This window comes from Podarcis muralis, chromosome 10 (assembly GCF_964188315.1).
Source record: "Podarcis muralis chromosome 10, rPodMur119.hap1.1, whole genome shotgun sequence".
Classification (NCBI taxonomy): domain Eukaryota; kingdom Metazoa; phylum Chordata; class Lepidosauria; order Squamata; family Lacertidae; genus Podarcis; species Podarcis muralis.
Genome location: NC_135664.1, coordinates 71,909,676 through 71,936,829, shown reverse-complemented (window position 1 = coordinate 71,936,829; position 27,154 = coordinate 71,909,676). Strand labels below are relative to the sequence as shown.

At 48.2% G+C, this 27,154-nt stretch overlaps 1 protein-coding gene across 1 annotated transcript in view; it reads left to right on the top strand.

The window, feature by feature from the left end:
- STRIP2 (striatin interacting protein 2) overlaps positions 1–27,154 on the top strand; it is a 72,015-nt gene that overhangs the window by 476 nt on the left and 44,385 nt on the right. The window contains exon 2 of the mRNA XM_077935379.1: positions 17,691–17,760. Within this exon, the coding sequence (XP_077791505.1) occupies positions 17,691–17,760 (70 nt within the window). The remainder of the gene's footprint in view (positions 1–17,690; positions 17,761–27,154) is intronic.

Sequence of the window (27,154 nt, the reverse complement as noted above, 5' to 3'; positions counted from 1 at the left end):
TATATGGGGTGAGGTAGGCAGAGCACCCCCAAGAGGGACAGTGTCTTGGCAGCCTACCCTGCGGGGACGTTGTGGGGCAGGAGGGAAAAGGGATGTGGGGTGCCTGCTTGTGTTGGAGAAAGAGAGCTGTGGCCGGGAGTGTCACGATGGGGCTGCAGAGTTGTGGGGTGGCGGGGAAGAGAGAAAGAGCCGTCTTTGGGGGCAGCCAGAGGGGTCTGGCGGCGCAGTGGAGAGAAGCGGGTGGGTGGGGGTCTTGCTGGACTCGAATAGAGGCCGCGTTGCTGGGGGGTCAGGAGGGTGGCGACGGCTTCTTTGGGTCCCGGCGTCGGTGGGGCTCGGGGATGCGGGGAGGGGAGCCTTGGAGTTTTGGGGTGACGCTCAGGAAAGCTAGGGTGGGGGCTGTTGAAGGGGCTGGCTAAAATTGGAGAGAAAAAGAGCCAAATTGGGGGGGGGGCATTTGGAGAGAGTATGGGGCTGGTAGTGCCCGGCAGCCCCCAGATTGGAAATGTGTTGCCCTTGGAAGCGGGGCAGGATTTGTCCTGATCCTCGCGAGGTGGGGGCTTCTTGCAGAGAAATTCCCTGGATTTCTGAGATGGGGGGTGTCCTTCTTTCGCTTGGGTCTCTCAGGGTTGGGTGAACATTCTGCTGCTTTCGTGGAACCTTAAATCGCCCTTTTTCTGTTTCTGGAAGATAATAATAATAAAATTTTATTTATATCCCGCCCTCCCCAGATACTTGGGGGGGCGCGCGCGAATTGTTCCTCTAGCTCCTTTAGGATGGAGTAAAACAGCTCCTGTTTTGTGAGTGAGTCTTGTCTTCCCTGCGCCTCCGTCCACCTCCCGTTCTGATCCAAGCTTGCGCGCTTTTGCGCATCTGAAATCCTCCTTTCCCTGCGCTCATCTGTTCCCCAAACTCTCTTTTTCGCCAGGGGTTTTTGCACGGAATGGTGGACTCTGCAAGGTGGAGCAGCCCCCCTCCCCTGAATATTATCTGTTCCTGGTTTGCTGGCCTGGCTGGCTTCCCCCTTTCCCCAACGCCCTCCCCTCTCTGCGTGGAGAGAGGCAGCCAGGTCCCTTGTGCGTAATGTACAAGAGCAGCTGGAGAATCGAGGCTTGTGCGTTGTGGATGTCAAGAGCCCAGGAATGGGGAGGAGGAAGAGGCTTCCCTCTTGCTAACGCCAGGGCGATTCCTCCTGCAGCTCTATTCCAGCAAAAGACTGGCTGCTGTTTCTGCAAAACAAGGACAACACCACCGCTCTCAAAACCCCACGGATGTCTTGTTCGTTTCCTCTCTGGGGTTGGGCTGTGGCGCTTTGCAAAAGTGTGAAAGCACATGTGAGTCTGATCGAAGTGGGGCAGGCAATGGGGACAAGAACAAGATGCACCTGTTTCCCAGGTGCAATCTCTTTTCTAAAAAATATATATTTTTATTAAGTTTTACCTAACAAATTTCAGTTCAAACACATCATTCACCTCTTCAATTCTCTGAATCCCTTGACTTCCCTCTGCCCTTCCATGGTTACCGTTATCAATCTTTTCCCACCCATCTGCTTATCTTATTTTCTTTAATTTATGGAAAAACAAATTACTACTTTTTTAACAGTTTTTTTGTACATTACAAGCATTACTCAAATCCTGCCAAAGTTGTTAGTTGTTTACAGTGTTCTGTTATGTACATTATAATTTTTTCCATTACTTCTTAAAATTCTTCTCTTCCTCTTTCCCAATTTTGCCATTTTGGCATAGTCCATCATCTTCATCAGTTGGATCCCAAACGTCCGATGGGGCTTCCGCGGCTTCTGATTGGCTGCAGGAGCTTTCTGCAGCCAATCAGAAGTGCGCCTTGGCTTCCAAACGTTTTGGAAGTCGAACGCACTTCCGGAATGGATTCTGTTCGACTTCTGAGGTACGACTGTATAAGGAAGGCACCAGACAAGCCTCCTGGGGGAAAGTATCCCACAAACAGGGAGCCACTGCAGAAAAGGCCCTGCTCTTGTGTTGCCACCCTCTGGACCTCTTGTGGAGGAGGCCCACGAAGAAGGGCCTCAGAGGATGATCACAGGGGCTGGGTTAGTTGAATTGCCCTCACTCCATCCTTGTTTGAGGGATGCGGGTGGCACTGTGGGGTAAACCACAGCGCCTAGGACTTGCCGATCAGAAGGTCGGTGGTTTGAATCCCCGCGACGGGGTGAGCTCCCGTTGCTTGGTCCCTGCTCTGACAACCTAGCAGTTCGAAAGCACAAAAGTGCAAGTAGATAAATAGGTACCGCTCCAGTGGGAAGGTAAACAGCGTTTCCATGCACTGCTCTTGTTCGCCAGAAGCGGCTTAGTCATGCTGGCCAGAAGCTGTACGCCGGCTCCCTTGGCCAATAAAGCGAGATGAGCGCCGCAACCCCAGAGTCGTCCGCAACTGGACCTAATAGTCAGGAGTCCCTTTACATCCTTGTTTGCCCTCATTGACCAAATTTTGCTGGCTCCAGCTGGAATGATAGATGTTCTTTGCCTTTGGGGAAATACTCCCCAGTTGCTAATGATTTTTAGAACTGATTTATTGGTTTATCGATTGCTAATGCGTTGCTTGCATACTTGTGCGCTGGGCAGAGAATTGTGGGAAACAAACTGCTGGAGCTCGTGACCTCACCACTGCTCTCGTGGAAGGAAAACCGTCTCCGAAAACCTTCACCATTTGTAGGAGCTTAAAGTGTGGGTGTTTATGTCATCTTCAGGGGCTCAGTCCAGCCCCACACATCTGGGGGAGGCTGCCGCTGCGTCCTCTCTCTTCCCAGTCTCCGGTAATCTCTCTCTAAATATATTTCCATGCGGTGTGCTTCTCCAGGAAAAATGGGAAAGTTACATGCCTCTCTTTTGATAGATTCAATGTTCAACCATATTTTGGCACCGCATGAATGAATATATTCCTTCCTCTCTCCCCACTTCTCCCTTCTAATCAGTGTTAGAAACTCAGATATATCAGCTAGGTGCCAAATGGCTCCTTAGACTGGGGTTACACTCGCTAAAACTGAATGCCTAGTTGCCATTTTGGAGGCCACACTGCTGTAAAGTCTTATTTTTCAATACAACTTTTTGATTCCTGTAATTCAGTCTTGATTGTGCAGGATAGACTTCTACAGGATGCGTTGCTAATGTGTGAAGACGGTCCAGCTCCAAGGATCCCCAGGCATGCGCCGCCAGATGGTCCGGGCATCTTCACTTGGTTGCAAGTGGCTGATTGTTGTTGTTGTTTAGTTGTTTAGTCGTGTCCGCCTCTTCGTGACCCCCTGGACCAGAGCACGCCAGGCACTCCTGTCTTCCACTGCCTCCCACAGTTGGGTCAAACTCATGCTGGTAGCTTCGAGAACACTGCCCAACCATCTCGTCCTCTGGCGTCCCCTTCTCCTTGTGCCCTCCATCATTCCCAACATCAGGGTCTTTTCCAGGGAGTCTTCTCTTCTCATGAGGTGGCCAAAGTACTGGAGCCTCAGCTTCAGGATCTGTCCTTCCAGTGAGCACTCAGGGCTGATTTCCTTCAGAATGGAGAGGTTTGATCTTCTTGCAGTCCATGGGACTCTCAAGAGTCTCCTCCAGCACCAGAATTCAAAAGCATCCATTCTTCAGCAATCAGCCTTCTTTATGGTCCAGCTCTCACTTCCATACATCACTACTGGGAAAACCATGGCTTTTACTATACGGACCTTTGTCGCAAGGTATTGTCTCTACTTTTTCAGATGCTGTCTAGGTTTGTCATTGCTTTTCTCCCGAGAAGCAGGCGTCTTTTAATTTTGTGACTGCTGTCACCATCTGCAGTGATCATGGAGCCCAAGAAAGTAAAATCTCTCACTGCCTCCTTTCTTCCCCTTCTATTTGCCAGGAGGTGATGGGCCCAGTGGCCATGATCTTGGGGTTTTTTTATGCTGAGCTTCAGATCATATTTTGCGCTCTCCTCTTTCACCCAAGTGGTTGATAGCCAGGTGCAAAAAGCGCCTGGCGAATTTCAAACCCTGATTCCAGTTAAGGGACAAGCTTGGTGCTGCATCTAACCAGTGGTTTGCACGCACTGCAGCTTTTAAGCAAAGGTGAGGGCAGGAAGGGGTGCCAGGCAAGGCTATGCCAAACTGCCATTGGTCATTGCATCTTAACCATGGGGTCCGGATCTCACAGCCCTCCACCCTCTTTTACTTCTTTGGCCCCATCCACCACTAGTGGCCCCCCAGCAAGGTGGACAATGTGCCCTCTGCCTGAAAAGCTCTTCCAGCACCTGCTACTCAGAAGTAAGCCCCATTGAGTTCAGCAGAGCTTGCTCCCATGGAAGTGCATGCAGGTGGTTACTAACCTTTGACTCCTATCATATCCAAGTTCTTTACTCCTCCAGATTTAATTACTCCGTTTCTCCTGCCCCTGCCAAGTTCCCCCCCTTTTTAATCCACTAACCTTTCCTTTGTTGCTGGCACTGTTTGGCGTGAAAGCTCCTGTAGTTTTCACAGAGCCGGGAAAACAAAGACCTCACTATTTCAGCGTGTGCCTGCTTATATTCTGGTTCTCTTCAGATCGTATAACTCTCTTATGAAAGTATGCGCCTGCTTCTGAAAATCAGACGAAGGAACTGCAGCTGTGCTTCCTCTTAGCCTCAAATGTCCCTTTTGGTGGATCAGGCCAAAGATCCCTCTATCCTGGAGCCAGTGAGAGCTGGACCATAGAGAAGGCTGATTGCCAAAGAATTGATGCTTTTGAATTCTGGTGCTGGAGGAGACTCTGGAGAGTCCCATGGACTGCAAGAAGATCAAACCAATCCATTCTTAAGGAAATCAGCCCTGAGTGCTCACTGGAAGGACAGATCCTGAAGCTGAGGCTCCAATACTTTGGCCACCTCATGAGAAGAGAAGACTCCCTGGAAAAGACCCTGATGTTGGGAATGATGGAGGGCACAAGGAGAAGGGGACGACAGAGGACGAGATGGTGGGACAGTGTTCTCAAAGCTACCAGCATGAGTTTGACCAAACTGCGGGGGAAGACAGGAGTGCCTGGCATGCTCTGGTCCAGGGGGTCACAAAGAGGCAGACACGACTAAACGACTAAACAACAACAATCCTGGAGCCAACCGTATATCTTCAGATAGAAGCTCTCCCCCTGTTATCTTCTGTCTCCAGGGGAGGAGTGGTAAATCGTGAAGTTCAGGAGCTCATTGTGGCAGCCCCCCCCCCCCGGAAGAGTGCATGGCCATGCTTGATGTGTTGCTAGGTATAAATCCAAAATGGCAGCCGATCCCATAATGCCTAGCTTAATAGGATCAGTTGACAGGCATAATATCTGGGTTCTGATCTGTGAGGAAGCTCACTGGGAAACGTGTTCAAAATTAGCCAGGTGCAAGGCGTGTTTGGACCTGGCTTGTGACCACTTGTGACCAAGTAATAATAATAATAATAATAATAATAAATTATTTAATTATGCCTCGCCCATCTGGCTGGGTTTCTCCACCATCTGGGCATCGTTGTTTTCACACACTAATACCCTGTCCTGTAGAATTCTGCACAACTGGAATGAATTTCTGGAACCAAATTGCTTTTTCTGCATGGCCTGAGCTGGAACAGTCGCCATTAAGGAGAAGAGGTTGGAATAGGCCAATATACAATGTGGATTCTCCCTGGATCAAGTGACTTTCCTCCTTAAATCCTCAAAGTTCTTAACCTAGCTGAAGGTTCTCCTCTGAACTATCCAGATGTTTAACTGTAAAATCAATCTGAGTCAGTCCATCATTTGAAAAAATAAGCCTTAAGAGCCGTCTTGCCCCAAAATGGCAACTGGGCATTCTGTTTTGGTAGCTGCAACCTTTGCCTAAGGAGCAAAGTGCCTAGCATATATATCTGAATTTCTAACAGTGTTTTGATCAGTCACGTTCCTGAACCTAGCAAAAGGATTGTGTGACAAGCTAGGTTTCTTCGCCACATCCCAAACATACGGCCTTTGGCAAATGTGAAATAATTTGAAATACTTTATTGTCGTTTATACAGTATACAGTGAGATTACACGAGCACCCCCCACTCAGCTCTCTTAGTCTTAATTCCCCTCGTTTACTGACGCACACCCCCCCCCAAACCCAAAAGTCAGTTGCCCTGTTGTGATCTTTTCATTCAGCAGCCTAACAGCCCACGGATAGAAGCTGTTCTTTACCCTGTTGGCGCGACTAATCATGCTTCTATCTATCTTCTGCCCGAGTGCAGGAGATCAAGAAAGTGCCGGCCAGGGTGTGAATCATCCCTGAGAATTTTCCTCACTCTCCTGAGGCAACGTTCTTCTGCTATTTCACCCAGCGGATTCATGGGATAGCCCATAATATCTTGTGCTGTATTCACCACCCTCTGTAGGCACTTCCTATCAGATGATGTCAAAGCAGCATACCACACCGTGATGCAGTATGAAAGGACACTTTCTATTGTGGACCAGTAGAAGGAGATCATCAGATGTTGATTGACATCGTTCTTTTGCAATACTCTGAGGAGATGGAGTCTCTGTTGGGCTTTCTTAACCACCTGGGTTGTATTGATTTTCCAAGTAAGGTCTTCACTGAGATAAACTCCCAACAGATGACATCATATTTCTTGCTGTGACAGGGCAAGTTATTCCAATCACTCTTGCTCCAACTAGTCTGTACCTGATAACTGCTGCTGGGCCTTTCCTCCTCTGTATGATGATGAAGATAACAACAACAACAACAACAACAATTTATTATTTGTACCCCGCCCATCTGGCTGGGTTTCCTCAGCCACTCTGGGTGGCTTCCATAGAAACCAAAAATACACTAAAATATCACACATTAAAAACTTCCCTGAACAGGGCTGCCTTAAGATGTCTTCTGAATGTTAGGTAGTTGTTTATCGCTTTGACATCTGCTGGAAGGGCGTTCCACAGGGCGGGCGCCACTACCGAGAAGGCCCTCTGCCTGGTTCCCTGTAACTTGGCCTCTCGCAGGGAGGGAACCGCCAGAAGGCCCTCAGAGCTGGACCTCAGTGTCCGGGCAGAACGATGGGGGTGGAGACGCTTCTTCAGGGATACTGGGCCGAGGCCGTTTAGGGCTTTAAAGGTCAACACCAGCACTTTGAATTGTGCTCAGAAACGTACTGGGAGCCAATGTAGGTCTTTCAAGACCGGTGTTATGTGGTCTCAGCGGTTGCTCCCAGTCACCAGTCTGGCTGCCGCATTCTGGATTAATTGCAGTTTCCGGGTCACCTTCAAAGGTAGCCCCATGTAGAGCGCATTGCAGTAGTCCAAGCGGGAGATTACCAGAGCATGCACTACTCTGGCGAGACAGTCTGCAGGCAGGGAGGGTCTCATCCTGCGTGCCAGATGGAGCTGGTAGACAGCTGCCCTGGACACAGAATTGACCTGCGCCTCCATGGACAGCTGTGAGTCCAAAATGACTCCCAGGATGCGCACCTGGTCCTTCAGGGGCACAGCTACCCTATTCAGGTATGAGCATCTAAATCTGCTTTCACCAGCCTAGTGCCATCCAGAGATTTTGGAATGAAGCTCCCATCAGCCCCAGTTGTAGTGCAAAACATCTGGGAGGAACCAGGTAGATGAAGGGTGATCTAAACTCTTCTTTAAATGTCTCCTAAACTGGTACCATGATGAAACAAAAATCGAGAAAGGCCTTTAAATATTCCTGTTTGTGTTTGCTAAGGCAGAGGGCATAATCCTCCAGGAATTTCTTCCTGCGCAAATCTCATTGAAATAAATTGGTGCTGCTGGTGCAGGAAAAGTTTTTCTAGCGGATTGTTCCCCAAAACAAGATGTTTCGGATGACCCTGCTTTGAGGCGGTGAAGCAGTAGATTTGAGTTTTCTGCTCTGCGGATTCTGAGCCGGGGTTTTTCGGAAAGACCTTCAGCCTGAGCTTTCTCCCGGAACAACCACAGCGAAGCTTAGCTGAATGAATTTGCAAAGAAGCCTTGTTGTGACTTCTGTTAGGATTTAGCAAGACGCGACCCAAGAAATTCTACAAAGTCTGAAGCGAGTGAACAAACAAAACCCACCAGCATTTTTAGATTAAAGCAGCACACTTTGCAGCACAGCTCAGATCTGTTGCTGACGAATTTAGCCCTTTGTAAATCACGTTGCCGTACTTTGGAAAATGTTTGCTGCTGTTGGGCGGCCGCAATTGCCAAGGACGTTGTTTAGGAAACTTCAATGAAGGTCAAAGTGGGAGGAATTTTACTGGATTTAAGAGATTAGTTCTCAAGTGGAAAGAAGCTGAGCTTTAAAAAATGGGGCTTTCTTGTTCAGTTGGCGTGTTTCTCCCTAATTGTGAGAGAGTTTGCGTGTGTTTATTTGGCGTTGCCTCTATCTCGCCTGTTGCAGCACACTGCAAATGCAGCCTGATGCAACCGTAATCTGCCATGGAGGTTCCAGTCAATTAACTCTCCCTTTCCCCTCGCAATAATTGGCCTTTGTCTGTTCAAACGGACAGGATCGGGCTGCTAAAAAAAAAAAAGCGCCACGGCCGACAAATCCATCTTGCCATTCCACCTTTCCCGAAATTGCCTCTGCCCTGCATTCGTTGGGGGTGAGCAAACGCTGGCATGATGGGGCTTGTTAATTAACTGAGCCCTCTGTAGTCTTTAATACCCCCAAAACTCACTTTGTCAGCAAATCTGTGTGCTCCCTGCCGCCCGCCTATGTCTTAAGTGTTGATTCTTTGCTGCATGTTATGCAACCAAAGCTTTCTCGCAAAATATTTGGCTGCAAATCAAGGGCTCGACTTGAGCTGAAACCGTGTGTGTGAAATTCAGGGAGATGACGGCGGCCACGATCTTTCTGCCGTAACCGGTGACCAGTGCAGATGATGGCACTGCGGCCCTTTGGATAAAGCTCCTTTCCCCTTTTTCACGGTGGAATAAGTACAGTGGTACCTCGCAAGACGAATGCCTCGCAAGACAAAAAACTCGCTAGACGAAAGGTTTTTCCGTTTTCGATTTGCCTCGCAAGACGAATTTCCCCTATGGGCTTGCTTCGCAAGACGAAAACGTCTCGCGACTTTGTTTTCTTTGTCTAAAAACAAAGACATGTTTTGTTTAAAAAGTTAATTTATTTTCCCTTCAATTTTTGAACTGCTCTTTACAGTATGTGTGACTTTAAAGAGCAGTTAATAAACTGTTGTTGTACCAAATTTGGCTTTGTTTGGACTTTTTTTGACCATAGGAACGCATTAATTGATTTTCAATGCATTCCTATGGGATTTCGTGCTTCGCAAGACGAAAAATTCGCTAGACGACAAAAATTGCGGAACGAATTAATTTCATCTTGCGGGGCACCACTGTAACTGAACTCCTTGGCCACCTTACTTCCCGCAGTGGATGGACGTCCGTCCGGAGCCTGCGCTCAAAGGCTGAGTTTGGATGGCGGTTCTTTGTGCGCAGGCTTGGTGAAAATCCTTGGACCTGGAGGGGGGCGTAGGAAACTGCCCTATCAGGGCCGGCCCAAGACATTTTGGCGCCTGAGGCAAACCACAAAACGACATCTCCTTCACACCGAGGGAAGAAGGAGCGAGTGAAGAGCCACATCAGGAACAAGGAGGCAATAATAATAATACAGTGGTGCCTCGCAAGACGAAAAGAATCTGTTCCGCGATTCTCTTCGTCTAGCGGTTTTTTCGTCTTGCGAAGCAACCCTATTAGTGGCTAAGCGAATTAGCGCTATTAGCGATTTAGTGGCTTAGCGGCTATTAAAGGCTTAGCGGCTAAAAGGCTATTAACGGCTTAGCGGCTTTGAAAAAGGGGGAGAAAAGCGGGGGGGGAATGGCGAGACTCGCAAGACGTTTTCGTCTTGCAAAGCAACCCCATAGGGAAATTCGTCTTGCGAAGCGCATCGCAAACGGAAAACCCTTTCGTCTAGCGGGTTTTCCATCTTGCGAGGCGTTCGTCTTGCCGGGCACCACTGTACAGTCATACCTCGGGTTGAATGTGCTTCAGGTTGAGAGCTTTCGGGTTGCACTCTGTAGCAACCCGGAAGTAATGGAGTGCATTACTTCCGGGTTTTGCCGCTCACGCATGCGCAGACGCTCAAAATGATGTCACGCGCATGCGTGGAAGTGGTAAAACGTGACCCGCACACGTGCAGACGCGCCGTCGTGTCTTACGTTCTATTCAAGATGCGAACGGGGCTCCGGAACGGATCCCGTTCGCATCCTGAGGTACCACTGTAATAATAATTTATTACTTATACCCCGCCCATCTGGCTGGGTTTCCCCAGCCACTCTGGGCAGCTCCCAAAAGAATATTAAAAACACAATATAGCATCAAACATTTTAAAACTTCCCTAAACGGGGCCACCTTCAGATGTCCTTTAAAAGTAAGATAGTTGCTTATTTCCTTGACATCTGCTGGGAGGGCACCACCACCGAGAAGGCCCTCTGCCTGGTTCCCTGTAACCTCACTTCTTGCAGGGAGGGAACTGCCAGAAGGCCCTCGGAGCTGGACCTCAGTGTCCGGGCAGAACGATGAGGGTGGAGACGCTCCTTCAGGTATACTGGACCGAGGCCATTTAGGGCTTTAAAGGTCAGCACCAACAATTTGAATTGTGCTCGGAAACCTACTGGGAGCCAATGCAGATCTCTCAGGATAAAGATCAGTGTTGGGATCTGCTGCCCCTGTGGATCCTGCCGCCTGAGGCACTTGCCTCATCTTGCCTCATGGTTGGGTCTCCACCCCCATTGTTCTACCCAGACACTGAGGTCCAGCTCCGAGGGCCTTCTGGCAGTTCCCTCGCTGCGAGAAGCCAAGTTACAGGGAACCAGGCAGAGGGCCTTTTCAGTAGTGGCTCCCGCCCTGTGGAACGCCCTCCCACCAGATGCCAAAGAGAAAAATAACTACCAAACTTTTAGAAGACATCTGAAGGCAGCCCTGTTTAGGGAAGCTTTTAATGTTTAACAGGTTATTGTATTTTAGTGTTTTGTTGGAAGCCGCCCAGAGTGGCTGGGGAAACCCAACCAGATGGGCTGGGGATAAATAATAAAATTATTATTATCAGTTACCGAAAAGATAACTGCTGAGATTTGTGCGATGAAAGGCATGGAACCAGCAAAGCAATTTGATGCAGCCTGGCGGGACTTTACAGCTTACGTTTCAAACACCGAACCTGCACAACTCCTTATCTGCACCCTAGAGGAAAAGCCAACCCAAGCATCCAAATTAGAATGAATAATCTGTGCATGTGGTTAAAGATCTGAAGAGACAACAAGTTTTTGGGGGGAGGAGTTAAAGGGGAGGAAGGAAGGGGGGGAAATTAGGATAAATGAGTAAGGACAAAAGTATATACCTTTATGTATAACTAATAGGAGGATGAGTTTGATGCATGTTATTGTTAGATTTTTCGACTGAATTGTTTTATTTTTATTTTTGTAAGTTATTCGACATCCCTGGGTGAAAGTGTGATCATAAAGAATGGGGAAATAAATAAATAAAATAAAATCCATGCCCTAGAAAGAAATATGGCTCTCCTAAATTATGTGCTAGTTTAATATACATACGTAGAATTGTATTTCCCATCTCTTTGTAGAATCGTAGAATTGTAGAGTTGGAAGGGACCCTGTGGTCATCTAGTCCAACCCGCCGTGATGCAGGAATCTCAGTTAAAGCATCCATGACAGACAGCTATCCGACCTCTGCTTAAAAACCTCCAAGGAAGGAGAGTCAACCACTTTCCAAGGGTGTCTGTTCCATTGTCAAACAGCTCATACTGCTGAGTCTGGAATCTCCTTCATTGCAACTTGAATCCATTGGTTCTGTTCCTCCACTCTGGAACAGGAGAAAAAGCCTGCTCCATCTTTCATATGACAGGCCTAGAGATATTTGAAGGTGGCTATCCTACTGAAGGGACGTGGGTGGCGCTGTGGGTTAAACCACAGAGCCTAGGACTTGCCGATCAGAAGGTTGGCGGTTCAAATCCCCGTGACGGAGTGAGCTCCCATTGCTCGGTCCCAGCTCCTGCCAACCTAGCAGTTTGAAAGCACGTCAAAGTGCAAGTAGATAAATAGGTACCGCTCCAGCGGGAAGGTAAACGGCGTTTCCGTGCGGTGCTCTGGTTCGCCAGAAGCGGCTTAGTCATGCTGGCCACATGACCCGGAAGCTGTACGCCGGCTCCCTCGGCCAATAAAGCGAGATGAGTGCTGCAACCCCAGAGTCAGTCATGACTGGACCTAATGGTCAGGGGTCCCTTTACCTTTACCTTTATCCTATCTCCTCTCAGTCTCCTCTTTTCCAGGCTAAACATACCCAGCTCCTTCAACTGTTCCTCATCATGCTTGGTTTCCAGACCCCTGATTATTATTTTTTTAATTTATTTAATCATTTTTCAATACAAACAACAACTGCAAAAGACACATACAACAGAAACCATAATAACACTAACAACATAATTTGACAATTCAGATTTGAATACACTGATATACCTACAACTACACCTTTTTAACAATATTTCCCCACCTCTCTCTCTTCCCCCTACTTCCCGCCACTATCCGCCTTATCACTTAAATACTCCTTCCAGATTTCTTCATGTTTATCCATTCTTAATTTGCGTCGACATGCAATTCGTTCGTATGCAGCTAATCTGTCCATATTATCAATCCATGTGCTCAATGGAATCTTTTCGCAGCTCTTCCAATTCATCAAAACAAGTTTTTTTGCTTCTAATATAGCACGGTACATCCATTTTTTTTGACCCCTTGTAATCTCCCACATTTCCCGGAATATAATTTAGAATTAAATTCAATTCCCCTAAATAGCAATTTCTTTTTTCTCCCTTGCGCGTCTTCCGGCTTGTCAGTATCCTTCAGTTGTGCCACCGCATCTCTCTGATGACTTTCCATGCTGTAGTGTTAAAATTTTAAAAAGAAGGAAAGAAATGCAGTTTTATAACCCTTTAATAACTGAGACAGCATCTTAAAAAGTAGAGACATCACCTTGCCAACAAAGGTCCATATAGTAAAAGCTATGGTTTTCCCAGTAGTGATGTATGGAAGTGAGAGCTGGACCATCAAGAAGGCTGATCGCCGAAGAATCAATGCTTTTGAATTATGGTGCTGGAGGAGACTCTGGAGAGTCCCATGGACTGCAAGAAGACCAAACCTATCCCTTCTGAAGGAAATCAGCCCTGAGTGCTCACTGGAAGGACAGATCCTGAAGCTGAGGCTCCAAGACTTTGGCCACCTCATGAGAAGAGAAGACTCCCTGGAAAAGACCCTGATGTTGGGAAAGATGGAGGGCACAAGGAGAAGGGGACGGCAGAGGACGAGATGGTTGGACAGTGTTCTCGAAGCTACCAACATGAGTTTGACCAAACTGCGGGAGGCAGTGGAAGACAGGAGTGCCTGGCGTGCTCTGGTCCAGGGGGTCACGAAGAGTCGGACACGACTAAACGACTAAACGACTAAACAACAACAAAGTATCTGAGGCATTTTTATGCACCAAGGCGGTGAGGCTTTCTTCAGTAGAATCCAGTAAGAGCTACGTCGTGTGATTTATTCTGATGGTCTTCCTGTCGAAGATGATTCCTTGCTCTCCACACCTCCAGGATTATATTAACCAGCTTTGAATCCCTTGACGTCTGCGTAATCTCACAGAATTCAGACAACGCGTCTCTTCTCCCTTCCAATTATTTTCAGGTTGTGTGTTTTATCCCCGAAAGAGAGAATAGACACCAGGCATGTCCTTCAATTAATCTGGGTATGCGAGAAAACCAGGAGGGGATACAGAATCCGACCCCTGGCCATAAAACAGAGCGAGGCAGCCTATTTCACTCATTAAGGTCTAGAAACCTGCAGCCAAAGATTTGGTACTTGCCTGTGATCAGAATCAGCGAATGGCTTCTAAAATTCGGGAATGTGAGAATAAAGACCCAGCCGTCAGTAATCTCAATTTGACCCTTTGAAACGGCACCTTCTGTCTCTGTTATTCCAGAGTTGCGAGTTCGAGTTCCGCATCCCTGAGTGGCTTCGGGCCAATTGCTCTCTTTACTGTTTGGCTTCCAAAATGAGGGTACCAGCTTCCCTACAAATGATGAGGGGATACAGACAAGGCTTGAGCAGACCTTGGAGGTGCAGTAGAAATAAACTGTTGTTTGTTTTTTTTAAAGGATGGAAGTCAATAGCTAATGGTTGAAAGCCCTTCAGTGAGTGGCACTCCTTCTCCTCACCCCTGTTCCACGAATTGTTTGTGCCCCAGTAATATTCTATAGGGGAAAAGAGCCCTGATAGTAGCCTAAGGGGACTCTGTCCCATGTAGGTCATAGCTTAGCCAGCGGCCATCATTAAAAGGCTAATGGCTTCCATGAATGGGGTTAGAAACCTGCTCCAGCCTCAACTGCATCTAGGCTCAATTGCATCCCACAAAGATACCTTTGGGACATGTCTAGCAGAAGCCAGGAAAGATCGACATCCCGGTACCTGTTGTTGTTGTTTAGTCATTTAGTCGTGTCCGCCTCTTCGTGACCCCCTGGACCAGAGCACACCAGCCACTCCTGTCTTCCACTGCCTCCCACAGTTTGGTCAGACTCATGCTGGTAGCTTCGAGAACACTGTCCAACCATCTCATCCTCTGTCGTCCCCTTCTCCTTGTGCCCTCCATCTTTCCCAACATCAGGGTCTTTTCCAGGGAGTCTTCTCTTCTCATGAGGTGGCCAAAGTCTTGGAGCCTCAGCTTCAGGATCTGTCCTTCCAGTGAGCACTCGGGGCTGATTTCCTTCAGAATGGATAGGTTTGATCTTCATGCAGTCCATGGGACTCTCAAGAGTCTCCTCCAGCACCAGAATTCAAAAGCATCCATTCTTTGGCGATCAGCCTTCTTGATGGTCCAGCTCTCGCTTCCATACATCACTACTGGGAAAACCATAGCTTGAACTATACGGACCTTTGTCACCAAGGTGATGTCTCTACTTTTAAAGATGCTGTCTAGGTTTGTCTTTGCTTTTCTCCCAAGAAGCAGGCGTCTTTTAATTTCGTGGCCGCTGTCACCGGTACCTAACACCTGTCAAACACCTGTTAAAAATGTATAGGACGAGTAGTGAAATCTGTTGGAAATGTAAAGAGAAGGACGGAGATTTTTTCCACATGTGGTGGACAGGTGAGAAAACAAAACAATTTTGGGAACTGATTTATAATGAATTGAAAAAGATGTTTAAATATACTTTCCCCCAAAAAACTGGAAGCCTTTTTGCTGGGCGTATTGGAAGGAAATTGAAAAAGTAGATCAGAGACTATTTATGTACCCCACGACTGCCGCCAGAACTTTGTTAGCCCCAAAATGGAAAGTACAGGAATTGCCAACCGTGGAGGAGTGGCAGACGAAGATGGTGGATTATGCGGAATTAGCAAAACTGACCTAGAGGATCCGTAATCAAGAGGAAACAAAGTTTCAAAGAGATTGGAGTAAATTTGTGGACTATATAAGTGAAAACTGTAGAAATTTGAAGACGTTAGCAGGTCTGAAATAAATCTTATGACATGGACTGGATGTTATTAAGGAACTGTGGGAAAGGGATTGAAGTAAGAAAAGAAAGTAAGGGAGGGAGGGAACTCAGTGCTCGTTAGAGCAGTGAGAAAGATAATAACAGATGGTTATGAAATGTTATTGTATTTTGTTGGTTTATGTTAAATGAAAAACCAATGGAAATAATACGGAGGGGGGGAAAGGGAAAGATAGACGTCCCTCCTATCTTGCTCTCCCAAGCCACGATCTTCACTGGCTCGACTTTGCTGAAATAATAATAATATATAATAATAATTTATTATTTATACCCCGCCCATCTGGCTGAGTTTCCTCAGCCACTCTGGGCGGCTCCCAATCGAGTGTTAAAAACAATAAAGCACTAAATATTAAAAACCTCCCCAAACAGGGCTGCCTTCAGATGTCTTTTAGAAATAGGATAGGTGCTTATATCTTTGACACCTGATGGGAGGGCGTTCTACAGGGCGGGCGCCACCACCGAGAAGGCCCTCTGCCTGGTTCCCTGTAACTTGGCTTCTCGCAGCGAGGGAACTGCCAGAAGGCCCTCAGAGCTGGACCTCAGTGTCCGGGCTGAACGATGGGGGTGGAGACGCTCCTTCAGGGATACAGGACCTGTTGGTTTCTGTGTGTTGCCACTGTGCTCTTGGAGTCACAAGACACTGTTTTGCATTCCAGAGATTCCAGGCTGTGGGAAGTCTCACGGAAGACAGGAGACGGATGTGACGTTACTGTCGGTTTGCAAGCCCCCTCCATAGAGGCTGGCCCCTCTCAATGTCCTCGGAGCTTGCTTACCGGTAACCTCCTCTGGCTGATATCCAGACAGACCAGGGAGATTTTGATAGGCGACATTTTCCCAAGCGTGGGTAAAATGCACATCCCCTCTTCTGCTTCCGCAGGGGAAAGAAAATAAGTCAGAAATCTATTTACATGATGTTTATTTCTGACATTACAGCACTAGAGAAAAACACGTCCTTTCAGTTCAGCTCTTCCAGCAAGTCTGACAAACTTCCTGAACATGCGCAGTCGGAAGGTTTCAAGTTACACTCTTCACAAAGACTTATCCAGCCTGTGAACGTCCTGGGAAATTCTTCTTTCCCACAGATAGGCGCATCATGTGGTGTCAACAAACTGGCTGTCTGCAGCGGTGATGTTTCCATATACTGACAGTTACTGGTTTCCTGTTCCTTTGTTTATCAGTTGCTCTCTGCTCTCACAGAGAGAGCATGTATATTTCTTTTCTGTCTGCGTAGTTAGAAATAAAACGCTCTTTGCAATGTAGCTCATACTATCTCGGCTCCTTCCCTGCGTGCTGGATACTCTGCGTAATGGGGGAACGTGGTTGGAGCCTCATCAAAGGTTCAGGTCTTTAATCACGTCGGAGGACTCAACCGGAAGAGTCGCTCGGTCGAATGCAAGTCCGACAGGACCGAGGTCTCTGAACTCCCTTGGTCGTCCAGATGGAGAATAGAGAGGTTGTGCAGAAACTAGCCTACTGCACAAAGATAAAAATTGCCTCCGTTGCTCTGCCTGTTTTTGCCTCTGGCCCCATCCACCCTGGAACAAAACCCCTCAGAAGATTCTCCATAAATGAATGCGGACTTTGGGGTGAAAATGTGTCCCCCCCCCCCTGTGGTGTTAGGACTATTGTACCCAAGGCCCCTGCTCTCTAGGGACTGAATCTTGTGGTTGAAAACTGCTTTTTTGAGGGTGGTGGGCGATTCTCAGCCTCCGCCAGCCATTGGCTGAGTTGCTCTGATGTCATAGAAGGCTTCAAATTGAACCATGCTGTTGCAATGAGGGGGAAATGGGTGCCTGGTTTTTGCTAGGGGACAATATTTTTTTTGTAACGGGGGTGGCCGTGTGTTGCAAGGGGGCGGAAAAGGAGATGGGGGGCTGAGGGGTTTGAGGCAGGGTCCCACAAAGGACCTAGCAATGAGCAACAGAGTCTTTGTGGTGTTTGGGTCACTATCCCCGTACTAGAAAGTTGACTGATCTATTGATTGCTCGATTCTGATCGCTGGACTTTTCCGCAGTGCCCATTTCACAGAGCGGGGAAGTCGAGTCACAGGGAGAGCTATTCCACAGCTGTTGGATCGGAACCCATTTTTGTAGTTCCAGTTACGTATCACTGGGTCACCTCAGCGTATGTGTGTCCTGCCGTCTGCTATGCCAGCCTCAGCTAACTTGGGTCTTCTGTTTCAGGGCTCGGTGGACTGCCCCAACCTGGAGTTTGAGTACGGGGACTCCGACATCTATGCTGCCGAACTGTCAGGTAAAATAGTACATGCGGGGATGGTGGCGCACTGAGCTCCCTTTGCTGCAAGGAAGGGGAGCTCAGAAGAACGTAAGGAGAGCCTCCAGCTGGATCAGGCCCATGGCCTGTCTAGTCCAGCATCCTCTTCTCTCAGTGGCCAACCAGATGCGTCAATGGGAAACCTGCAGGCAGGATTCGAGCACCAGGGCAACACTCCCCTCCGCCCTGGATAGCCATTGTGGCTGGTCACCAAGAGCCTTCTCCACCTCCATGAGTCTGCCTCATCCACACCCTTTTCCTGGAGCCACACCCCTTCCCCTTAGGCCACACCCCCTCTGGACCACACACCTTCCCCTTAGGTCACAAAACCTCTGGACCACATCCCCTCCTCAGGCCACGCCCTCTCTGAAGCACACCTTCCCCTGGCCACACCCCTTCTCCTAGGCCACTCCCCTCTGGACCACATCCCCTCCTCAGGCCACACCCCCTCTGAAGCACACCTCCCCCCTGGCCACACCCCTTCCCCTAGGCCACTCCCCTCTGGACCACATCCCTCCTCAGGCCACGCCCTCTCTGAAGCACACCTTCCCCTAGCCACACCCCTTCTCCTAGGCCACTCCCCTCTGGACCACATCCCTCCTCAGGCCACGCCCTCTCTGAAGCACACCTTCCCTGGCCACACCCCTTCTCCTAGGCCACTCCCCACTGGACCACATCCCTCCTCAGGCCACGCCCTCTCTGAAGCACCCCTTCCCCTGGCCACACCCCTTCTCCTAGGCCACTCCCCTCTGGACTGCATCCCTCCTCAGGCCACGCCCTCTCTGAAGCACCCCTTCACCTGGCCACACCCCTTCTCCTAGGCCACTCCCCTCTGGACCACATCCCTCCTCAGGCCACGCCCTCTCTGAAGCACCCCTCCTCCTAGGCCACTCCCCTCTGGACCACATCCCTCCTCAGGCCACGCCCTCTCTGAAGCACACCTCCCCTGGCCACACCCCTTCTCCTAGGCCACTCCCCTCTGGACCACATCCCTCCTCAGGCCACGCCCTCTCTGAAGCACACCTTCCCCTGGCCACACCCCTTCTCCTAGGCCACTCCCCTCTGGACCACATCCCTCCTCAGACCACGCCCTCTCTGAAGCACACCTTCCCCTGGCCACACCCCTTCTCCTAGGCCACTCCCCTCTGGACCACATCCCTCCTCAGGCCACGCCCTCTCTGAAGCACCCCTTCTCCTAAGCCACTCCCCTCTGGACCACATCCCCTCCTCAGGCCACGCCCTCTCTGAAGCACACCTCCCCTGGCCACACCCCTTCTCCTAGGCCACTCCCCTCTGGACCACATCCCTCCTCAGGCCACGCCCTCTCTGAAGCACACCTTCCCCTGGCCACACCCCTTCTCCTAGGCCACTCCCCTCTGGACCACATCCCTCCTCAGGCCACGCCCTCTCTGAAGCACCCCTTCTCCTAGGCCACTCCCCTCTGGACCACATCCCTCCTCAGGCCACGCCCTCTCTGAAGCACCCCTTCTCCTAAGCCACTCCCCTCTGGACCACATCCCTCCTCAGGCCACGCCCTCTCTGAAGCACCCCTTCTCCTAAGCCACTCCCCTCTGGACCACATCCCTCCTCAGGCCACGCCCTCTCTGAAGCACCCCTTCTCCTAGGCCACTCCCCTCTGGACCACATCCCCTCCTCAGGCCACGCCCTCTCTGAAGACCCCTTCCCCTGGCCACACCCCTCCCCCTAGGCCACACCCTCTGGACCACACCCCTTTCTCCCAGGCCACACCCCTTCCCCTGCCCTGCTTCGCACCTTCCTTGAGCCCTTTTGCCGGACTGGGATGTTTCCTTGATCCTTACCCGTTCGATGCCTCTTGTTTGTGTCGGTGGAGTTTACAATCAGTCGACATCAGTTTATTGCTCTAGCCAAAGGCCGCGACAACCCTCAGCCACAGGAACAATCAAACAATGCGGGTTGCATCGAAGGGAGGACAGAGCGGGAGAGTGTGTCCAGCTGTCTGCCCGCCCATCTGTGTGCAGAAATTGGCCTTCTGAACAGAAGTAAAATTCACATTCGTCGCTCCGCCCACATTTATCTAGTTATTTATTTCATAACATTTATATGCACTTGACTCTTTTTTTAAAAAACAAAAACCCGAAAACCTCAAAGCCGTCTCCAAAAAGATAAAACAATAAACATAGCTGTGAACGTTTCCCTTTGTTAAAGGGAAATTCCCTTATTCCGAATAGGATTCCTCGCAAGAAAAGGGAAAAGTTGACAGCTATGACAATAAAACAGAAGAACAATCCACAGGCCTGCATTAAAACATACAAAGGTTAAAATATGTAAGCTTGTCGAAACAGAAATGTTTTTCAGCAGCCCAGGGGAATATTCTGCAAAAAAATGATGACGTTGCATTTGGCGTTGAAACAGTTGATGAAAATGCAGGTGGGGGAAAAGCGAGGGGAGCGCTTCATGCTGTAAAACAGAAAACCTCCCCATGTATCCTTCTCTCTGCCCGTGTAGGTCAGCTGTTCTCTTCCGTGGGGTGGAATTTGCTTCCGACAAACGAACGCCCTTCGTTGTAACACGCTGTATTCGTTTATTTGACGAGGTCGTTTTCCAGGATATCGAAAGCTCGCGTTTTGGGATTTGGATGTCTTCCGCCAGCTCACTGCCCACCCCGCTGTGTCGGCAGCTAGCAGAAAAAACAAACCCATCACTTCTTATCTCTCTTAAACGTGTGCATGTTAGTATTTGCTGCGAGGAGACAGAGACCCTGCTGCATAAGAGCTGCCCAAGAAGTAATTAAGCTTAAGTTCTGCAGCAGCTGAGTAAATGCAGAAATTCCCCCCTGCACACAAACAGCTGCCTCCTTTCCTCTGCTTTCTCCCCTGACATAGATTTCTAGGCTGTAAGCTCCTTGGGGCAGAGAGCTTTCCCACTGGGCCTTATAAAAGCACCAGGCCTAGCCTGAGTCCCACGCAGTGCCAGGTTTACGTATAAGCTAGACAAGCTATAGCTTAGGGCCCCACTCTCTTGGGGGCCCCCAAAAAATTTAAAGGAAAAAAAACCTGGATGTACATTTCCGAAATATAAGATAAAAAACAAATAAAATAAAACCTACATACAGCAACAGTGTTTTGTGCTGTGCAGGCTCCAATGATGTAAGTCATGGGTCCCGCCTGCTCCCTAAAATATCACTGGTTTGCTCATTTCTATTTATAGGGTAGAAGCGACGCATGTGGCGCTGTGGGTTAAACCACAGAGCCTAGGGCTTGCCGATCAGAACGTCAGCAGTTCGAATCCCTGCGATGGGGTGAGCTCCCGTTGCTCGGTCCCTGCTCCTGCCAACCTAGCAGTTCGAAAGCACAAAATTACAAGTAGATAAATAGGTACCATTGTGGCGGGAAGGTAAACGGCGTTTCCGTGCGCTGCTCTGGTTCGCCAGAAGCGGCTTAGTCATGCTGGCCACATGACCCGGGAGCTGTACGCCGGCTCCCTCGGCCAGTAAAGTGAGATGAGTGCCGCAACCCCAGAGTTGGTCACGACTGGACCTAATGGTCAGGGGTCCCTTTAACTTTACATTCTGCATGGATTGGTTGCATGGCAACATGTGCAAATGGCTTGAGATACCTATTAGGTCCATCAATTACCATATAGCATATATTCCACACAAAAAACAGTGACAATTTGTTGTTGACAAAGGACAGCTGGACATGGAAAGGGCCCCATTACCTTCAGTTGCTTGCTGAGGGCAGGCATAGGCAACTCGGCCCTCCAGATGTTTTGGAATTACAACTCCCATCATCCCTAGCTAACAGGGCCAGTGGTCAGGGATGATGGGAGTTGTAGTCTCAAAACATCTGGAGGTTGCCTATGCCTGGCTTATGGCCTCATCAAACCTAAATCCGGCCCTGGTCCCATGTTTGGATTTAGGGGAGTGATGCCTGGGAGAAGGGAGATTCATAATAATAATAATAATAATAATAATAATTTATTTGTACCCCACCCATCTGCCTGGGTCTCCCCAGCCACTCTGGGCAGCTTCCAACAAAGATTAAAAATACATTAAAATGTCACACATTAAAAACTTCCCTGAACATGGCTGCCTTCAGATGTCTTCTAAATGTCAGGTAGTTGTTTATCATCTGCTGGCAGGGCGTTCCACCAGAAGGCCCTCGGCGCTGGACCTCAGTGTTCAGGCAGAACGATGGGGGTGGAGACGCTCCTTCAGGTATACTGGACCGAGGCCGTTTAGGGCTTTCAAGGTCAGCACCAACACTTTGAATTGTGCTCAGAAACGTACTGGGAGCTAATGCAGATCTCTCAGGACTGGTGTTATGTGGTCTTGGCGGCCACTCCCAGTCACCAGTCTAGCTGTCGCATTCTGGATTAGTTGTAGTTTCCGGGTCACCTTCAAAGGTAGCCCCACGTAGAGCGCGTTGCAGATAACTAGAGCATGCACCACTCTGACGAGACAGTCTGCAGGCAGGTGGGGTCTCATCCTGCGTACCAGATGGAGCTGATAAACAGCTGCCCTGAACACAGAATTGACCTGCGCCTCCATGGACAGCTGTGAGTCCAAAATGACTCCCAGGCTGCGCACCTGGTCCTTCAGGGGCACAGTTATCCCATTCAGGACCAGGGAGTCCCCCACACCTGCCCGCCCCCTGTTCCCCAAGAACAGTACTTCTGTCTTGTCAGGATTCAACCTCAATCCATTAGCCGCCATCCATCCTCCAACCGCCTCCAGACACTCACACAGGACCTTCACCGCCTTCACTGGGTCTGATTTAAAGAGAGGTAGAGCTGGGTACCATCCACATATTGATGGACACCCAACCCAAACCCCCTGATGGTCTCTCCCAGTGGCTGCATATAGACGTTGAAAAGCATGGGGGAGAGGACGGAACCCTGAGGCACCCCACAAGTGAGAGCCCGGGGATCTGAACACTCATCCCACAACACCCTTCCGTTTCCACGCATAACGCGAGCTAGATTATCATTAAACTCTTGGATGGGATTATCTGAATTGCTTTTTCTGTTGTTGTTGTTTTTGTAGTGTTTTTAAATGTTCACCGTGCTTTTTCTCTATTGCACTGTAGGGGAAACCTGGAAATTGTTGTTACATTTATACAGTGCTTTTTTCTGTGGGGTACGCATACCCCTAAACATTTTGTGAATCTACGTTTGGCCTCATTGAAGGGCAGTATTTCAATATGAGTAGGAAAATGAGAGTACCCCGAAACATATTTTTTTTAAAGGGGGGGGGAGCACTGAATTTATATACCACCCTATACCCGCAGGTCCCAGGGCAGTTCACGACATAAAATCACAATATAAAAACACAAAATTCATAGTAAAAACAAGAACAGCCTAATAAGTCCCTCCCTCCCCAAAATCTTCTATATAGAATAGACACATTAGATACCATCAAAGCATATCTGGCACTGTCTCTTATTAGACATTTTTAAATCTCTCTGATATCTGCATGTGTGTAGGGTCGCTGTTTTTAATACATTTTTGCTATTTTACTGGTTTATTACGTTGATTTTATCCTTTAAGCTGCCTTGTTGTTTTGTATGAAAGGCACTCCATAATAGTATATTTTATAAATAAATTGGTGCTTTGATAATACAATCATTATTTTATTATTACCAAGACCAGCAATATATTTAGTTCCAGCAGTATTTCACTCTTAGTTCCGAAAGGTACACTCCAGAATTCTATTTTTTTTTTAAATAATCTTTATTATACATCATTTTACATAGAACTTAACAAATACAATACATTACATACATTACATTACATTACATTACATTACATTACATTACATACCCAACATACCTACATATCCTACATGTACACCACACATATTAGAATTCCAACTCTTCTCTTTATACTTTATTGCCAATCTTAACTCTGTACGTATTTCCTATTAGTTATTCTACTTTTCCTTACAAATAACTAATCAGATTTTACTATGCCTTCCCTCAGTTTTCAAGATTTAATCCATATCTGTCAGGAAACTTACATTATCCGTATGATTTTTAAGATCTTCTTTGAAAGTTAACCATTCTTTTTTAAATTCTTGAATAGTATTTTCTCTTATTCTCCCTATTAGTTTTGCAAGTATTCAACTGAATGATCGGACACTCCAGAATTCTTTGCTGCAGCGAGTTATACAGTTCTCCTCCCCCTTTTTTTTGCAAATAATTTAAATTCCTTCTTTATTTCAGTTGCAGTGTCCAGAAAACTACTAATTGCAAACCTCTCTCTCTCTCTCTTTTCCCAACTGCTTTTAAAATAGACATCTGTTGCATGCCAGGTCACTCTTAGACCACAACATCGTCAGTAAGAGGATGTGTAATAATATTGCGGTGTATTTATAGAGAACTCCTCATCTCCAAGGATCGCGGTGGCCGAGTGTGTGCCAGTCACGCTGGCAAGGGAGGGCTCTGGGCAACGTTGGCACGGTGCCACCCAGGAAGTTGGAGACAGAGGGTCCTGAAGAATAGGGCGGGCGTCTGCGTACGTGGGTGGCACTGTGGGTTAAACCACAGAGCCTAGGACTTGCCGATCAGAAGGTCGGTGGTTCGAATCCCCGCGACGGGGTGAGCTCCCGTTGCTTGGTCCCTGCTCCTGCCAACCTAGCAGTTCGAAAGCACGTCAAAGTGCAAGTAGATACCTTCCGGCGGGAAGGTAAACGGCGTTTCCGTGCGCTGCTCTGGTTCGCCAGAAGCGGCTTAGTCATGCTGGCCACATGATCCAGAAGCTGTACGCCAGCTCCCTCAGCCAATAAAGCGAGATGAGCGCAAAACCCCAGAGTCGGCCACAACCCCAGAGTTGGCAGAGCATAGCCATTGTGGCTAGGAGCCATCAAAAGCCTTCCTTCTCCCCAACAAATTTGTCTAATCCATTTGCCCTCCGGCGATAGGCATTCCAGCCCCGCCAGTGACAAGAGGCCCCCTGAGCTAAAAATAGGAAGTCCCTCTTGCAGAGGGCTTGGCAATCGCATGAACATGCATGCGCGCGCACACACGTGCCAAGGCCTCTCCCCCAAGCAGCAAATGAAAATAATCAAAATTTAAACTGCCAATGCCATAATGCTATTGGGCAAGTCTGTGCTGCGATGGCATTTGGAATATTGTGTGCGGGTTCTGGTCGCCTCATCTTGGAATGGATATCGCAGACTTGGAATGGGACAGCCAAAAGGGTTAAGGAGAGGGAGCGACACCCCTAGGAGCAAAGGCTAAAAAAAACTGACAAAAGAAAGGACAGATAAGAGGAAATGCTTCTTCATGTAGCGCATCTGTGGAACTCATTGCCACAAGAGGCAGCGATGGCCACTGATTTGGATGGATCTAAAAGCATCACCTGGAAAGCCATGGGTTAGAATCGTAGAATTGTAGTTCTCGCATTTCAAGCCAGACCTAGGCAAACTCGGCCCGCCAGCTGTTTTGGGACTACAACTCCCATCATGCCTAGCTAACAGGACCAGTGGTCAGGGATGATGGGAGTTGTAGTCCCAAAACATCTGGAGGGCCGGACCAGAAGGAGGAGGAGCACCAGGAAGAATGGAAGAATTTCAAAGGCTATTTACTCAAATATGCTAAGATAAATTAAATAGAATCACTTGCAAAAAAATAGATAGGCTAAGGATTTAAATATGTGAAGTTATAGAATAACATGTTTAAAGTTAAGATGAAAAGAGGCAAAGATGTTAAGAGGATTAAGTAAATTTTATGAGATTTTATTTTGGAAAACCGTTGTTGTTGTTGTTGTTTAGTCGTTTAGTCGTGTCCGACTCTTCGTGACCCCATGGACCAGAGCACGCCAGGCACCTCTGTCCTCCACTACTTCCCGCAGTTTGGTCAGACTCATGCTGGTAACCTTGAAAACACTATCCAACCATCTCGTCCTCTGTCGTCCCCTTCTCCTTGTGCCCTCCATCTTTCCCAGCATCAGTGTCTTCTCCAGGGAGTCTTCTCTTCTCATGAGGTGGCCAAAGTACTGGAGCCTCAGCTTCACAATCTGTCCTTCCAGTGAGCACTCAGGGCTGATTTCCTTCAGAATGGATGCGTTTGATCTTCTTGCAGTCCATGGGACTCTCCAGAGTCTCCTCCAGCACCATAATTCAAAAGCATCAATTCTTCGGTGATCAGCCTTCTTTATGGTCCAGCTCTCACTTCCATACATCACTACTGGGAAAACCATGGCTTTAACTATACGGACCTTTGTTGGCAAGGTGACGTCTCTACTTCTCAAGATGCTGTCTAGGCCTGTCATTGCCCTTCTCCCAAGAAGGAGGCGTCTTTTAATTTCGTGGCTGCTGTCACCATCTGCAGTGATCATGGAGCCCAAGAAAGTAAAATCTCTCACTGCCTCCATTTCTTCCCCTTCTATTTGCCAGGAGGTGATGGGACCAGTGGCCATGATCTTCGTTTTTTTGATGTTGAGCTTCAGACCATATTTTGCGCTCTCCTCTTTCACCCTCATTAAAAGGTTCTTTAATTCCTCCTCATTTTCTGCCATCAAGGTTGTGTCATCTGCATATCTGAGGTTGTTGATATTTCTTCTGGCAATCTTAATTCCAGCTTGGGATTCATCCAGCCCAGCCTTTCGCATGATGTATTCTGCATATAAATTAAATAAGCAGGGAGACAAAATACAGCCTTGTCGTACTCCTTTCCCAATTTTGAACCAATCAGTTGTTCCATATCCAGTTCTAACTGTAGCTTCTTGTCCCACATAGAGATTTCTCAGGAGACAGATGAGGTGATCAGGCACTCCCATTTCTTTAAGAACTTGCCATAGTTTGCTGTGGTCGACACAGTCAAAGGCTTTTGCATAGTCAATGAAGCAGAAGTAGATGTCTTTCTGGAACTCTCTAGCTTTCTCCATAATCCAGCGCATGTTTGCAATTTGGTCTCTGGTTCCTCTGCCTCTTCTAAATCCAGCTTGCACTTCTGGGAGTTCTCGGTCCACATACTGCTTGAGCCTTCCTTGTAGAATTTTAAGCATAACCTTGCTAGCGTGTGAGATGAGTGCAATTGTGCGGTAGTTGGAGCATTCTTTGGCACTGCCCTTCTTTGGGATTGGGATGTAGACTGATCTTCTCCAATCTTCTGGCCACTGCTGAGTTTTCCAAATTTGCTGGCATATTGAGTGTAGCACCTTAACAGCATCATCTTTTAAAATTTTAAATAGTTCAGCTGGAATACCATCACTTCCACTGGCCTTGTTATTTGCAGTGCTTTCTAAGGCCCATTTGACTTCACTCTCCAGGATGTCTGGCTCAAGGTCAGCAACCACACTACCTGGGGTGTACGAGACATCCATATCTTTCTGGTATAATTCTTCTGTGTATTCTTGCCACCTCTTCTTGATGTCTTCTGCTTCTGTTAGG